Consider the following 15,879-nt stretch of genomic DNA (forward strand, 5'->3'; position numbering starts at 1 on the left):
GTTCGGATGCGAGTCTCGCTTTTTGTCCAGGCGTCGGGAAGACTATGCAGTCTTTTGGATCCTTCGCCTTTCCACTCCTGCCACGAGCTTCCAACTCACTTCCTCCCATTTTTCCATCTCTTTCTCTCTGTGAGTCCCCCGCCTTAGTTTTCTCCCCCCTCCTCTTTTCTTTCGCGATGGCCTCTTTCCGTTTTCGTAGCAACAACTTGGACCGCTCCAAGGGAGCGCTGCTTCTCCGCCATCTCTCTTCTGCCGCCCTGCTGCCGAGAATTCTCGGCCAGGAAACCGCCCTAAGTTTGTGCAACCACACAGATGAGGTTTTTGGGGTGGGGGGCTTTCAGGCTTATCAGATCAGCTTCTGAGGTTCTCCACCCACGTGAACAGGGAGGTAGAGAATCGATCTGAGATACAAAAAGTTACAAACGCACAAAAGAAGAGCTACTTTAGAGGAAAGCGCGGAAGTATTCAATGACTCTAAACGCAATGTGTTCGCTCAATAAAATACTTGGGTCACCCTTTTTTTGTTTAAAATGTTTGGTGAACGTAATTAATTAAATAGCTCATAGAACAGAGCAACGGGACAGGTTTTTTTGGAGAGCAAAATTACCTCTGCTCAAAAGTGTCGAGTTCTTGCGCAAGCTGTCCACGATTGGTGGATTTGCCCATTAGGTTTGACGATAATCAGCTTGCACTTTCACGGGTGCTCCGTGCCAAAGAAGCAGTTCTCTGATAATTACGGTAACGCTCCGGAGGGTGGGACTGGGTTTGGTATAAAGGGCGCGCGCGGGAGGAGCAATTCCTTTCCATCACCGCTGCTCTCGCTCAAAGCAAGACTTAGACGACGACGCTACTTCGGCATCGAGAAGCACATCGGATTCCAACGATGAGCACCCGGAGCACTTCTTCCTCTTATCGCCGCATGTTCGGCGGCGGCCGGCCCAGCAGCACCCGCTCTATAACTTCCAGCAGCCGCTACTCGCTGGGTAGCTCCATCCGACCGAGCTCCGTCCGCCTGGTCTCCTCTCCCGGCGGCATCTATGCCTCCAAATCCGTGAGAGTTCGAAGCAGCTTTCCGCCGTTGCGCCTCGGCGGCGATTCTATGGTCGACTTCACCCTCGCCGACGCCATTAACACCGAGTTCAAAGCGAATCGCACCAACGAGAAGGCCGAGCTGCAGGAGCTCAATGACCGCTTCGTCAACTACATCGACAAGGTGCGCTTCCTCGAGCAGCAGAACAAAATCCTGGTGGCCGAGCTCGAGCAGCTGAAGGGCAAAGGCACCTCCCGCCTGGGCGACATCTACGAGGAGGAGATGCGCGACCTGCGCCGGCAAGTGGACCAGCTCACCAACGAGAAGGCGCGCGTGGAAGTGGAGCGCGACAATCTGGGCGATGACATCCAGCGTCTGCGCGAGAAGTAAGTGGCCCGTGAAGCGAGTGGGATACTGGGGCAGCGTGCTCGGCAGGTCCCGTTCGGCTGAGTGGTGGAATAAGCCAGTTGGTGTAGTGGTTAAAGTGCTGGCCTTAGAAACCAGGAGACTGGAATTCTAGTTCTGCCACAGACGTAAAGCCGGCTGGTGACTTTGGGCCAGTGAGACTCTTTCAGCCTAAGCCACCTCACAGGGTTGTGATGGGGAGAAAGGGGGAAGAAAAAAAGAGTAGTGTGTATGTTCCCCCGCCTTGAATAACTTATGAAATAATAAAAGTGGGATTAAAAATCAACCCCAAAGAATCATTGCTTAGGAGCCCCGACATAGGATATTATAAAGCCCTTTGTGTGAGTCCAGTCTCAAGAGTGGACTACAAGATCTTCTGTTCCTAAAAACGAACTATCTGGATACTAGAACTATTAGTTAATAGCTGCTTATTTGCCAGAGAAGAGCATGCTCTCCCGAGTAGATAATGGGTGTGTCCGCTGGTGGTAGTAACAAGTATTGGAGAACAAGGGAAAAGGAGCCTTTTCTCACTATCTCCCAATTTACTGGGCATTCTATATTCCCTTTTAATGTATAAACTTGATTGCAGAGGAAAACACCAGTTTAATAGTTTATCCTTGATTGTAGGGTAAGTATGTATCCTATGTGTAGTCTCTTTTTTGATAAACATGCAAACATACAGCTTTTCCTAGATATGTGCAAATGAAATAGCAAATGGGTATCTTCGTTTCCAAGAACTTGAAGCTGAAATTAAGCATGAGATGTTCCCAATTCTCCCTTAGAAATAAAACTTGTTGGTGTTAGCTTTGGTTAATTCCAAATTTTTAGTTTTAAAAATTTGTGAAAACTTTTTTGTATTCAAATATGAGTGAATACTTAAGAATTCATATTCTCGCTAATCTGAAAAAAAAAATCATCATAAATATGATAAACTGCATAGAAACTTGAAAAGACATTTCCAGAATGAAGCTTATGGAGTTTTTTTTTTTTTAAAAAAAAATGGAAGCACAATAAAATTCTTTGTCCAGAAGAATGCACTAGGCGGTCATCTTCCCACGGTCTGTAGCACAGAAACAAATGATATGTTTTTTCTCTCTCCCATTTACTTTGATGCTTTGTAGCATTGGATAGGCAACATTTTGGTCTCAGCTCATTTATACTGAAGGGATAAAACTCTCAATAAGTGAGGTTACACCATGTATGTAGCTGGATGTGGGATTCTTTTTCTTCAATTTTTTTGAGCAGAAATTATATATTTTTTTAAATTTGCTAAAGCCATTTTAAGTCTGCTTTAGAATTTATTATTTGGTTTTAAATTTCCTTCCTCAATTTTTTTTCATCAGCCTAGCTTATTGGACGGTAGCAAGTTGAGGAAAGCTAGGTTATAATTGGACTGAAGTAGGTGAAAAAGTTTTTGTAAACTTTTGTAAGAATAATGCTGTTCAAGTAGTTTCACTCCAGAGTTGATCACACCACAATAAAGAAGAATTGTCCATAACAAAGATAATTTTATTGGAAGCTTTGTTCTTCTCCCCCCCTTATTTTCTTTCTTAGGTGTGGCTTCCTGTGACATCTAATCTTTTCGTGATTGATGTTTTCAATATCTTTGAATTATTTTTTCAGACTTCAGGATGAGATGCTTCAGAGAGAAGATGCTGAGAATACCCTACAGTCTTTCAGGCAGGTTAGTATCAGTAGCTTTCCTCAAAAATGTAACGCAACGCTGAAGCCACCTAGTGGTTAAAAAGTTTGTAGGCAAGTAGTTTTTTAGATTGAAACTTAAAAATGCCTGAAGGGGAGCCTTGCCTATTTGATATAAACACATTTTTGTTGATTCTAATAAACTTACATTTTTGACTGTGCAGAAATACATTAATAATTTTATTAGAATTTTAGTTGATCCATTAAAATGCCTATCTTTTAATCCAGAAATTCTCTGTTATACACCAGCCAAACACATGTTTCTATGAAGACTGCAAGGAAGAGGACAATGACCCTTAAGATTTCAGCTCTCCAAACTTTAGATTCAATCCTACTATCTCAAATTCTAGACATAGCTTACAATGTAGGAAAGTATCTGTATGCCACATATTGATTTATGTGCCATAAATACACACTTTTGTGTTCACAGAAAAGGGCAGCTTTTAAGATGGTATCTGGAAGAAAGATTTTTTTTCCTCCTATAGTATCCTGGATCCAGAGAAGACCTAATAAAATAAATGGGGCAAGCCCTGGCTTTGACAATGTTTGGGTCCAACTTAATTTTAGATTATTTTAGTAACCTCAAAACTCGAGAGATTTCTTCTTGCTAATAGCTTGTAGATACGTGACTGAGATTTTCATTATTATGCAAATGCTTTAAGATAATTTCTTTAAGTGTTACATCTAATGTTTAGACCTGTGTTTAGATTAGTTTGTGAACATATCAACGCTTCACATTTGTTTGCTCAGATATTTGTAGTGCCAAGGTTTTTAAAAATTCTGACAAAAGTTTTTGCCTGCCGTCCAAGAGGTTCTATGGAATCCACCCCCCTCCCCCAGTTCCGTATGGGTGAAAGGGGAACATCTGTTCTCTCTGCTGAAAGGTATTAATAGTTTCTATGGGATTCAGTCTGGAATGCGGAGCCTGCCTTGTGGCCAGAGACTGAAATAACAGAACCTTTTGTATTCTGGGGTGCTTCTAACCAAAGGCTGCATTCTTACTAAATGTGTCACGATGCAAGCACATTTTAAGAACCCACAAATTAAAGTATTGGTCATTTTATCTATTACAATTTATAAGCAGGCACTGAACATAGTTTTTTTTTAACTGCTGGCTTAAGTACTAGCTTAAACCGAGAGAGGTTTTTTTTTTTTTTTACAAAGTTTATTTAGGGTTTGAACCTTGCAGATACTTTCCCTGGGGAGAGTGGTGGAGAGGCACCAGAGCTGTTTATTTCATTCAAAATAAACTTTCTTCAAAGGCTGAAAGAAAAAGTGCTGAATCTGAATGCTGATTTGCATATCATCTTTATCCATCAATTAGCTTAGCTCTTTGTACAGGCTGCCGTTTAACTCAAATAGAAAAGAACCTCCTATCATTGGGGCCCCTTGATAATTCAGCCGCCAATCTCTGAGACATTTTCCCCTCCTAAAGAATTTAAAGCAACTGCAGTATAAAAGGTTTTTTTTTAAAAAAAATAGTAGGTTGTGTGTTTTGGTTTATTTCACTAGCAATGATGGGTAAGTGTTAGGCTGTTCTAATGTTTTCCCCCCATTTTTAAGCCAGGTTAATGGAAAAGACTCCAGTTACATATGTTAGGAAAGGATGGTGCCAAAGCCATAGGTGTCAATAACACTTCTACATAGTGATTGAAACCACGGAGACTTAATTCATACTGTATAGCAATAGAATTTAGACTTATATACTGCTTCATAGGGCTTTTACAGCCATCTTTAAGCAGTTTGCAGAGTCAGCATACTGCCTCCAACAATCTGGATCCTCGTTTTACCCACCTCGGAAGGATGGAAGGCTTAAGTCAACCTGGAGCTGGTGAGATTTGAACTGCCAAACTGCAGCTAGCAGTCAGCTGAAGTAGTCTGCAGTACTGCACTCTAACCACTGCACCACCTTGACTCAATATGCATGCTAATTGGACATAATTCACAAATTCTGTGATTCCCCATAAAATAACACTCTTATTTTTGCAAAAGGAAATCCCCTCCTCCCCCCAAGTGATATGCACGGCAAAAGGAAGAGCCCCACAGAGGTACCAATGGCTTCCAAAAAGAAGAGCTTCACTCTGTATATTTCGTTTCTTGTTCTAAAGAGATGTCCCATCCCAGGCCTTCTCCTCCCTATTAGCATATGTCACATGTAGCAAGGCTTTCTTCTCTCCCTTCTAACTTTGAGTTAGGCAGGCATTTGCCTTTTAGCCTTTTTTGTTGGAGGCATCAATGTCCTGCCTTCACTGGTTTCAGGTAACAGTGCAAGCTCTCAAAGTGGTTTGCTTTGGATTTCATGTGTTGGGTATTCCCAGTGGCAGTTCATTTTCTCATCCTGAAAAAAAACAACTACTTCATTTTCCATTCCACATAAGCTAGTTTACTCACCAGCTTTACACATTGAGGAAAAGTTTTAAATTTACATATTACATACTTCAGATTATGTAAATGCCTTTGAATGCCACTTTAAATATTGTAAGTGTCCCTTGGAATGTTGCATCTCTATAACTTTAAAACCCGAAGAAAACTTTTTTCTAGTGTAACACATAATGTGTTCAAAATGCAGCTCCACAAATTCTCAGCCACAGTAATGTGTGATTTTGAACCAGGCAGTATAATGTGAACAAACCTTGGCTTGATTCAAATACCATTAGTGTGATCCCTGTGGGCACCAAGACTGCAAAACCACAAATAAAATAAAATAAAAATGAGATGGCTGACAAAATATACTTAAAAACAAATCTTAAAAACATTGCAAGGTTACAAAACATTGTGGGATTTTGATATCTCTCCTTAGAAACTTGGGCTATTTCAGTTGAAATTAGAAAAGGTCTATCCTGTTAATTTTTTAAATTTAGAACTCCACAATTTTATGAGTATTCCAAGTGCCAGTAAAGATTGCTAGCCTCTGAATTAATATTATCTGTAAACTTCAGTAATTAAACTTCAGTAGTGCCTTTTAAAAAAAATTGGATTGTAATCTATTGTTTCCAATTACACTTGGTTTAGGCTTTTCCCCATAATGTTACACTGAAAAAAAAAAACCCTTCACGCTATTACATGGCCTGCTTTGTGGTAGAGATATTATTTTCTTCTCTCTACCATAAGTCTGATGCAGTGGGGTTTTTTCAAAGCCTTAGGGCTTTTAAATTGCTGGCTGGGGAATTTTGGACCGTAACATCTTAAAGCCATCAAGGTTGGGAAACACTGACCTACTTATGGTAATCAAATCAGCTTGCAAAATACTTTTCAGTATAGCAGCATTTGCAGATGTTTCCTTAACTCAATATGGGCAGCATACGGTCTCATGGGACCACCGTTGTCTTTTCACCTGCTTTCAGGAGCAAAATGAGGCAATGAAGTCCTTGGGAGGACTAGTAAAACACTGCATTAAATACATTCTGGGCTTAATGTATTTGTTTTACTGGTAGACAGTCTTTAATTTTAATGGAAATCTCTTCCATCATAATTTAGCATTTTGTAGCTAAATATTAGCTACGCAGTCTTGAGGCTGCCTGCTGTTCGGTTTCTTTGACTCACTAATTACTGAAAAACAGTTGGGGCACCAAGAAGGATTGAATACATTTAACCGTATCCAGATGACTTTCAATCTGCTGGAAAGTCATATGGGTATGGTTAAGTGTTCAGTGAGCACTGGGCTGGAAAATGGACTTCGAAAAAGATGTGAAGTCATACTCCTGGCTTATATTTGCCCAGCCCAAGCTTTCTGTATGCTCAAGTTTAAACTGCTTTGTGAAAAGGTCTGATAGTTTTGCAAAGACCATAGGAGACCAAAGTTACTGATACAAATTCTATTTTTTTTTCATACATTGCCAGGTACACGGTGCTTCAATTTTGGTTGTAGCATTTTCTTCCCTTTCCATTTTGGATGTTTTGCTTGAAAAATTGACATATTTAATGAAAGCCCACATTGTAGAGGTAGCCTATTTGCTACCCTGAATGGAATGTGAAGCAAAGTTCATAGTAATTAATCAGAAAGAGAAGAGTGCCTTCTTTTACGGAAATCTGCTAAGTTTTTATAAGCCTTAGGGGAGTTTCTCCCCTCTCATTCTGTGACAACACTGTGTCTGTTGAGATAGGAAAGGGGCTTCTCAGTGACTTCTTTTTCAGTCTTTGGAACTCTGTGCCAAGGGAGGCTGGGGCAAGGTTATATTTATTTCACTTGTGAGCCAACAGTAATTTATTATACTTGGCTTTTAAGCTGACTTCACTGAGGAAGGTCCAGACTGTTGCATGATATTTCTTGTTGTGTTCTATGCTTTAACTAAAGGTAGTTCTTGATTTATATACTTTGGGTGCTTGGTAACTGGTTCACATTTACAACCAGTTGCATCATCCCATGATCATATGAGTGTTATATACTATGTTTTCTTTCCCCCTCTAGAAAACAGAAATAAACGCCTATTGGCTATTTTGGATTTGACCATTGTAAAAGCGGTGGTAAAAATCCAAGTCTGGGCATGTGGTGCCTCAACTTACAACTGAAATTCCAGACTTCATTGTGGTTGCAACAGCAATCATTTGCCCTCCTGATGTTGTTCAGCTACAACTCACAGTATCCCTCAAATGGATATCCTGGATAAATAACAATTTAAGCCAGGGGTCAAATGCTCTGAAGTCTGCTACCGGTTCGCTTCGCTACCGGTTCACCGGTTTGCACCGCAGGTGCTACCGTGCAGCGCTGAAAAAGGATTAAGAAGCCTTTTCTGAGTCTGCAAAGGTAAGTAGTACAGCAAAGGGGGGAAGCTGTGCCGCGTGATGTAGATTAGCTAGAAAGCAGTGAATATACATTGTGTGGCACAGTTAATTGTCGCACAGCTGATCATCGGAACTACCAGTTCACTTGAACAGATAGTAAAAAAATGCTGCCGGTTCAGTCGAACCAGTAGTTCCAGTGATCAGTTGTGCGACAATCAGTTGTGCCACGTGATTTATCAGTCGGAACTACTGGTTCACCCGAACCGGTAGCATTTTTTAACTACTGGTTCAGGAGAACCAGTAGCATTTTTATTACTGGTTCGGGTAACCAGTCCAAACCGGTAGCATTCCACCCCTGGTTTAAGCATAGTATCACATCTGCATACAGATAGTCCTTGTTTAGCAACTGCCTCATTTGGCAGTAACACCAGTAGTGAAAAATAAATTTGCAAACAATCCTCATGTTTACAGCAGGCTTTAAATCAAAGAAAAGCTTTAAGCACAGTTGAGATATCATTTAGTGACTGCTTTGCTTAATGACAAGCTTAAGTTGCTGGTCCCAATTCTGGTTATGTGTATAAGATGTATAAAATGGTAGCAAGGTTTGGAAATTCACTGATAGTAATTTTTTTAAAGACCTGACAGTTTCATACACTCATCTTGTCACGTAATAAAAGAAAGTGAAGATGCTGAATGGTATTATCAATTCCAACTTCCGTAAACCTGAAGCATAATAATTATAGTTTAATTTTAGCCTTGTTTGAATGTTACAGAACAATTTATGTTAAGCACACAGCACTACAGGAAAAATATGACACTGAAAGACTTGCCCTTTCTCTTCCTTGCAAATTGTCAATTTTTTTTTTCCGTGGCAAAATGTCAGATCTCTTTCCCTCCTACCGGTTTAAGTATCTTGAAAAGAAATTGAATTGACTCACCCTTTAGACAGTAATTGCTTGAAGCATGAAAAGAATTGACCACAGAGTTTATTGTGGGCATTATTAGTTTGCATTTCAAAGGTGTTTCCAGGTGGTTGGTGAATTAGTTTTATTCTTTCTTACTTCAGGATGTTGACAATGCCTCTTTGGCCCGTCTGGATCTGGAACGCAAAGTTGAAACCCTGCAAGAAGAAATTGTTTTCTTGAAGAAACTTCATGAGGAGGTACATGGTTTTAAGGTTTTCTGGACAAAAACCAATCTTGGTAAATGCGTTTAATGCTTAACCAGTGTTTGTTCATCCCTGAAGGAAATCCGTGAGCTGCAAGCCCAAATCCAGGATCAGCATATCCAGATTGATATGGATGTTGCCAAGCCTGATCTCACTGCTGCACTGCGTGATGTACGTCAGCAGTACGAATCTGTGGCCACAAAGAACCTTCAGGAAGCTGAGGAGTGGTACAAATCCAAAGTAAGCAAAATGTTATCGGTAACCCTTTAAGAAGAAGAAGAAAAATGTTCTGTAGTTGATCAACTTAAAATTTTGAAATTCTGTTGACTAAAGGTAGAACAACCATGTCTGCACTCATGCACAAAATGTGCATTTTGGAATTAGACAGAATTATGACCATTAAAAATAACACAGGTATTTTTAAAATCTGCCTTATATATTAATGTAGAATGCTAACATTTTTAGCATGCTTGCCATTTAGAACCTTGCATTTTCTACTTCTAGAAGAGAATTTAGTCAACACTTGCATTTTTCAGTTAAAAGAATTAGTTCAGTATTTGCCAACTCAAAAGTAGATCCTATTGACTTCTGTGGGGTAAAAAGGTAGGTATGTGATGCCTAAATTTGCCCTGATATGATTATCAGCCAGATTTTTTTACATGACTCTCAAATACATTTATGACTCATCGATGCTAGCCCAGAATATTTCATATAATTCAGGTCAATTTGTTAGCTATCACTAATCTAAATGATTCCTTGTGTCTTATATCCTGAAGCTGCAAGACAGAAATAGGTTCCCTTCTGCACTGTTGCTAAGAAATGTCAGAGAATCAATGAGTGGGTTTGGTTTTGTTGTTAAAAAGCTAGTGAAATCCTGTAGGGATTACTTTTGCCTTGTAAACAAAAGCTCTGAAAATAAAGAGCCAGGAGTTAAGGCTGTAATCTTCCAAAGCGAGCTAATTAAAATGAGTGTTTTTTTAATATGCAAGTTTAAAAGAATCTTAATAATGTGTACCTGGTCCACCAGAAGTGACTTGTTAAGTAAGGTATAAATCTATCGGATTCTATTTATTTAGCACTAATATTAAATATTTACACTAGCTTTTGCTAAATTATTCACCCTTTTATGTCCTCCCTTATGCTAGAAAAGTAGAAGCAATCAGAAAAAGTAGTTTTTTAACCATACATATTCAGTTGCTGTTCAAAGGCAGGTGGTAACTCAAATTTATTGTTGCAATATTGATAGCAAACAGCACCTTTGATTTTTGAAAGTAAATGAAGAGAGATATCTAGAAGTCCTGATGCAACCCAAACCAAATCTTACAATCTTTATAGAATGCTGAATGGATAAAGGTTTTTTTTTTGTTATTCATGCACATTTATAGTTTCATAACCTGGCATGGTGATGTTAGTTTGCAGATCTGTCTGAAGCAGCCAGCAGGAACAATGATGCTCTGCGTCAGGCTAAACAAGAAGCCAGTGAGTACCGCAGGCAGATTCAGTCTCTCACCTGTGAAGTGGATGCTCTAAAAGGAAGTGTAAGTGAAAGATGTTGCAAGAAAGTGATGACTTTTGTTGAACTTCAGGATTTGTCTCTTGTTATTTATTGTTAAAATCCAGCTATATTGTTTGGCTAGTTGGCCAACCAGCCAAGCCAGTCAGTCTCTCTCAGCCCAGCTACTTCACTGGGTGGTTGTTGTGGGTTAAATAAGAGGAGGAAGGTGTGTTGGATATGTTTGCAACCTTGAGTTATTTGTAAAAACAGTAAAGGTGGAAAGTAAACAAATAATCAGCAATTGAACTGTTGTGAAGCATTTGTGAAGTAGTTTTTTTAAAAAGTTGACATGTTAACAATAAAGAAAAGGAAATGGATGAAGGGAATTTTTAAATTTAAAATCTGAGCTTGCCAGTGGTTTAATATATTGACTTTTTTTTTTAAAAAAATACAGAATGAGTCTTTGGAACGCCAGATGCGTGAGATGGAAGATGCCTTTGGAGTTGAAGCTGCCAACTACCAAGACAGCATTTCCAGACTTCAGGATGAAATCCAGAACATGAAAGAAGAAATGGCTCGCCACCTCCGCGAGTACCAAGATCTGCTCAATGTAAAGATGGCTCTTGATATTGAAATTGCTACTTACAGGAAACTGCTGGAGGGAGAGGAGAGCAGGTACAAAATACGTTGGCTGAATTTGGGGGAGGTTGGTGACAGTATGGTCATTCTTGGTTCATCTAATCTGAATTTTGTCCTTTTTTTTATATATATAGAATTAATGTGCCAATCCCAACTTTTGCTTCCCTGAATCTGAGAGGTAAGTAGCTGTTGGCTGTCTCAGGAAACTGAACTTTTGGCTTTCATTTAGCACTTTGAGATATCATTTTGTCATATGATCAAGAGAAGTAGCTTGGATTTCACAGGTTAGTGTGCCCCATATCATGCTCACTTGAATTGTTGAAAAAAACAAAATGCCTTAAATGGATGGACTGTAGTATAAACAGTCAGAAAGCCCACTTTAGTTTTTTTTCCTATCTTGATTCTTACTAGTAGTTGAAACACTTAATGGTCTGGCAATTATAGAGAGGTTGCCAACTAGTGGATTTCAGATATTTTTGATCACTGTTTATTCAATGACCCAAACAAGTGAACTTAATGGCTGAAGCTTATAGAACCTGAAGTTGAAAATCCCTCCTTTGTGTGCTGCTTTATCTGGGCCTGATCTCTAAAATCAGCATTGCTACATTTTGAATTCACATATATTGGCAATTGCATGCTGGATGTTGTAACCAATTGCCTTTGCATCTGCAGAAACCAATCTTGAGTCTATCCCAATTGATACTCACTCCAAGAGAACACTGCTAATCAAGACTGTTGAAACTAGAGATGGCCAAGTGAGTGCTCTTAACCTTATTATAGATAAATAAATGTTTGTATGAGATATTTGTTTAGGCACACATTTTATGCAGTTTTGTAGGATGGACATTAGTCATTTAGCAGTATCATGATCATGCTGAGACAATAGTTAAGATGATACCTATCTTTATCCAAGAGAGCAAAAGCTGCTGAATTTTAGCTCAGTTTATAGAAACATGTACATGTCCATTTGGGCAGTATTGAACTGCTTGTTACTTTTCTGTCTGCTCTCTGTGCTTAATGATTGAGTGGTGGGTTATATTAAGCAGAATTAAAATATATTTTCACTTTCATAGCTTGGCTACTGCCGTTGGCTATTGCAAATTCCCTGTAATTTGCTCTGCTCATCTATAGCAACAGTTGAAGACTATACTAGGCAAGGTTCTCAATATTTGATAATGCTAAATTATCAAATAGTAACCCTTCCATACTAGGATTATAGAACTGTGCACCACTTTGCTTCCAGAAGTCAGAAAGCTATCCAAACACAGCACCTATTGCCAACAGTTCTAAGATTATGTCCCATAAATCTAGAAGATCTATTACAAACTCAGTGGCTCTTAGTCTTCTCCCAAAAAGTTCTTTGAAAGAACTTTTTTGGATTTGAGTTTGGAAGCTACACTGTCCGACGAACAGATGGAGAAGTTCAAATGAATTTTCTTGGCATCAGTTGAAATGTAGGAAATGTAAAAAAAAAAAAAACACCCCTCTTTAAGGTCATGAGTGAATGTTTAGAAGCCGAGTCTGCTAAAATCCATTCTAATACTTGATGTCATTTGTCCTGACAGGTAATCAATGAAACTTCTCATCACGATGAGCTGGAATGAAGTGAGGGTAACACACCTAGTGCAGAAACAAAAGGATCCTTTACCAGCAACACTAAATGAAAACAGCTTTCAAGTAGTGTGCAAAATGTTTCAAGTTTGAAATATCCTTTTTGGAATAAGGCCACTTTAATTTTGATTTTTGAGGAAGCTCAAAAAAGCATCCAAATACTTATCAGAAGGATCTGCTTTTAATGTTGAGACAGATCCTGACTTGAGACAGGGCTTTTCACATTTGAAATATTTTGCACACTTAACCCTTTCAAGTGCCTTTCTACATCTTTTTCTCATGAGCACAGGATGGTTATGATAGAAATAATAGGCCTTAGATTTTGAGAATTGATTCTCTCTTGATGAGTTAAGGGGCTACAGAAAACAGGATTTAGTTGAAATAACTATCAAGGTGCACTACTGTTTAAGTTTCTGTACTCAATTAAATTACTTTTTTTCATCACTGTATGCACAACTCTTATTGCTTTAATAAAGTCACTTTGCAAATGATTAATTTGTTAATTTGTTTTCATTTTTGCTGAAAGAACCGAAGTATCTAACATGGGATTGAATGTAAGGGGAAAACCTGAAAATCACCCTTGGGGAACTTCTCTCCACTGGAGTATTAGTCCCAGGCTATTAGCTCGGAAGAATAAAACTCTGGTCCTGTGACCGATCCAGATTAGATTTATTCATCCTGGTAGCATCTAAGATTTAGCAGAACATAATTAACAGAGTTGAAAGGGACCTTGGAGGTCTTCTATACCATTTCAGACAAATGGCTGTCCAATCTCTTCCTAAAAATCTGCAATGTTGGAGCACCCACAACTTCTTGAAAGGCACTGATTATTAGGAGCAAGCCAGAAATAAACTGTTAGATCTGGTGAATGGATGAGGCAGACTCAGGCATAGCAGTGAACAACAGGTCTTTATTAGAATGAACTATGTACAATCCAGCACTGCTTTCTTTGGCAGCAGCCCTTTTATAGGGAGCTGTCAAATGGCTTGGCCAATCACCTTTGAGTATTTTCCTGCCGGCTCGGAGGACCTTGGTGGAACTTACCATTCTGGCTGTCAGTATGTAACACCCCTCCCCTGTTAGATGGGCTGATCTGGCTGGTAACATACTCATGCAGATAGGCGGGTCTTCTAGAGACTCCCTCTGACATGCGCAGTTCAGTTGGCGCTGAGACTTCGATCAGTTCATCGGACCCATTGCCTGTCTGGCTTCGCCTGGTGGAAGTCCTGGAATTTTCTCCGGGGCGTGGCTGGAGTTCCTAGAGCCAGTTCGCTCGGAATTCGCTGCGGCCCCGCAACCTTTTCAGATAAGTACTCCGGTACCTTCGGGCTTGAGTGGTCTGTGAGAGGAGTGAATGTTTGCTCCTTTTGGGTAGGGCTTTGGCTAACTCATGCAGGAGTTACCTCTGGTTGCCTAAGAGTAGATTGGTCTAGGCAGCCTCGAAAATGGTCAATATGCTGCCTCCAAATTCTCCTGTCCTCGAGCTCCAATTTGGAAGAGCGAGGTCTGGTGATTTCTGCAATTGTAGCAGGAATCCAGAGAGCTCCCCCCAGCATAGTTGGGGCCTAAACTCGATCCCCTACACTAAATGTTCTAATTCTGCTGGTTGAATCCATTGGTGGTTCGGCAGAATAATTAGGGTGTAGCCGGTTTAAGGGAGATCTTAGCTGGCAACCAATCAAAAGCTCAGTGGGGCTTCTGCCAGTGGTGGCACTTCGTGTGATCTCCTGGTAAAGGAGGAATTGGTCTACCCGGGTTTATCAATCTCCTGGCCCCATTCTGGATAGGGCTTCTTTTGCAGATTGCACCATTCTCTCCACCTGATCATTGCTAGCCGGATGGAAGAGTGCTATCAGGGTATGACTGATTCCCTAGGTAGCTAAATAAGTCTCAAATTGGATGGCCATGAATTGGGGCCTATTGTCTGAGACTAGAGCGTCAGGCAAGCCATGCATGGAGAAAAGTCTCTGTAGCATCTTGATGACCTCCTCTGCCGTGGTGACGTTCATGAGGACTACCTCTAGCCACTTCGAGTAGGCATCCATAACAACCATAAATACTTGGCCATGCACAGGGCCAGCAAAGTCAATGTGTACCATGGACTAGGTTACCTAAGGTCATTCCCATTCACAAGAGGGCGCCTCTGGGGGAATTGGTCTGGATTCCTGGCATGGAGTGCAGATTGCCACCCATTCTTCTATCTCCCCATCCATGTTAGGCCAACACACATAACGACAAAGATTTCATCCGGACAATTCCCAGATGCCCTATGTGCAAGGCCTGTAATACTGCAATTTGCAGTTTGGGTAGAACAATTACTCTGTCCCTCCACAGAAGATACCCATGCAAAACAGACAATTCAGTTTGATTTTTAACAAAAGTTTTGAACTCAAACCTCACTGGACTCTGGAGCCACCCCCTCCACACCCAGTTCAAAACTTGAGAGATAGTTTTGTCTCTCACTGAGTGGCAGGCGAACTTGTTAAATGACACAGGACTGGCCTCAAGTGAGTCTATTAACAAAACCAGGGTTTCTGGCATTGGATAGTCCAAAAGTTCCGGTAGTGGGCCTCTGCTGAGGGCACCAGCATGTCCCAGAATCTTTCCTAGGTGGTGAATGAGGCGGTAGAAAGGAAAATAGTCCAATGGGTCATTCACAGTGACAGTGATGCTGGAGTTGGTCGGTCCCCAGCCAAGAGCCCCAGCAGAGGTTTATGGTCTGATAATTTCAAAATCACAGCCATACCAGTATTCGTGAAACCTCTTTACCCCAGCCACCGCAGTCAATGCTTCGCGGTCCAATTGGCTGTAATTGCATTCAGTGGCTGACAAGGTCTTCAAATAGTATGTGATGGGGGCTTCTGTTCCATTGGGTATTCGATGGCTGAGGACTGCCCCAAAGCTGAAAGGCGAAGGATCATAAATCAGGACAAGTGGCAGAGTCCTGTTATATTGGACCAGGAATGTGTCCCCTGACAGCAGTTTCTTGACCGCAGTAAACGCGATGGCCTCGGCTCTGCCCCAGGTTCATCTGGCATCCTTGCTGAGGAGCCAATGCAAGGGCTCAGCTACAGTTGCTTTCTGCTTGAGAAATACACTGTAAAAATT

The 15,879-nt window shown here is 40.5% G+C and overlaps 1 protein-coding gene across 1 annotated transcript; it reads left to right on the forward strand.

Moving 5' to 3' along the window:
* Nucleotides 1-786: 786 nt before the first annotated feature.
* On the forward strand, nucleotides 787-13,262 carry VIM (vimentin). The gene is made up of 9 exons (XM_032237058.1): nucleotides 787-1,416; nucleotides 3,059-3,119; nucleotides 8,925-9,020; nucleotides 9,105-9,266; nucleotides 10,439-10,564; nucleotides 10,976-11,196; nucleotides 11,295-11,338; nucleotides 11,833-11,915; nucleotides 12,726-13,262. The coding sequence occupies exons 1-9, from the start codon at nucleotides 884-886 to the stop codon at nucleotides 12,762-12,764; spliced, it is 1,365 nt and encodes a 454-aa protein (XP_032092949.1). The 5' UTR covers nucleotides 787-883; the 3' UTR covers nucleotides 12,765-13,262.
* The last annotated feature ends 2,617 nt before the right edge of the window (nucleotides 13,263-15,879 follow it).

Source organism: Thamnophis elegans, chromosome Z (assembly GCF_009769535.1).
Source record: "Thamnophis elegans isolate rThaEle1 chromosome Z, rThaEle1.pri, whole genome shotgun sequence".
In the NCBI taxonomy this organism is placed as follows: domain Eukaryota; kingdom Metazoa; phylum Chordata; class Lepidosauria; order Squamata; family Colubridae; genus Thamnophis; species Thamnophis elegans.